Raw genomic sequence first — 957 nt, forward strand, 5'->3', positions numbered from 1 at the left:
GGAGGCATACCTAGAAGAGGTACGCAAGATTAAAAAATGATTCTTGGGATTGGAATTGCAGCACGTACCACGTGGCACGAACAAGGAGGCGGACGACATCGCCAAGAGGGCGTCCCGGCGTGAACCCCGGAAGTCTGGCGTCTTCAAAGAGTGGCTATTCAAGCCATCGGCGGCTCCCCCCACTGCAGGCCCGGCGCTGCTTTAGGAGGAATCGCCCATGGCACCATCCTCTGGCGCCCCAGCCTGCGGTCCAACCTCTGGAGCTCGCCTGCTCCTTGCGCTCGAACCTCAAGAGGGGTGCTGGACCGAGGATTTCAAGGCGTACCTGCTCCGAGGCACCTTGTCGGAGAAGGAGGAAGACGCAGAACGCGTGGCCCGCCTGGCCACCACTTACTGCATCCAGAACGGCGAGCTTTATCAAAGGCGCCCAAACGACGTCTCTCTACAGTGCATCTCCAAGGAGCAGGGGCGCGAGCTGCTGGCCGACATCCATAGAGGGGATTGTGGGCATCACTCTTTGTCATGCACCCTCATGGGCAAGGCGTTCCGCAGCGGGTTATACTGGCCCACGACGCTCAACGATGCCACTGAGCTAGTGAGATCCTGCGAGGCATGTGAATTCCATGCCAAACAGATCCACCAGCCCACTCAGGGCCTCTAGACCATCCCGCTCTCTTGGTCGTTCGCATTCTAGGGGCTCGATATCCTGGGCCCGTTACCTCGAGCAGCCGGGGGCTACCGCTACCTCTACGTCGCCATCGACAAGTTCACCAAGTGGGCGGAGGTGGAGCCCGTGCGCACCATCCCAGCTGGCTCAGCCGTCAAGTTCGTAAAGGGCCTTGTGAGCCGCTTTGGGGTCCCACTAACAATGGCTCTCAGTTCACGAGCAACCTCTTCAAAACATATTATGCTAATCTTGGAACGTAGATATGTTACGCTTCGGTGGCGCACCCATGG

The 957-nt window shown here is 58.8% G+C and overlaps 1 protein-coding gene across 1 annotated transcript; it reads left to right on the plus strand.

Annotated features, from left to right (window-relative positions):
• Positions 1 to 217: 217 nt before the first annotated feature.
• Positions 218 to 661, plus strand: LOC109770061 (uncharacterized). Its single transcript, XM_020328767.1, has one exon. It carries the CDS (start codon positions 218 to 220, stop codon positions 659 to 661), a length of 444 nt encoding a protein of 147 aa, XP_020184356.1.
• The last annotated feature ends 296 nt before the right edge of the window (positions 662 to 957 follow it).

This window comes from Aegilops tauschii, chromosome 1 (genome assembly GCF_002575655.3).
Source record: "Aegilops tauschii subsp. strangulata cultivar AL8/78 chromosome 1, Aet v6.0, whole genome shotgun sequence".
NCBI classification, from domain to species: domain Eukaryota; kingdom Viridiplantae; phylum Streptophyta; class Magnoliopsida; order Poales; family Poaceae; genus Aegilops; species Aegilops tauschii.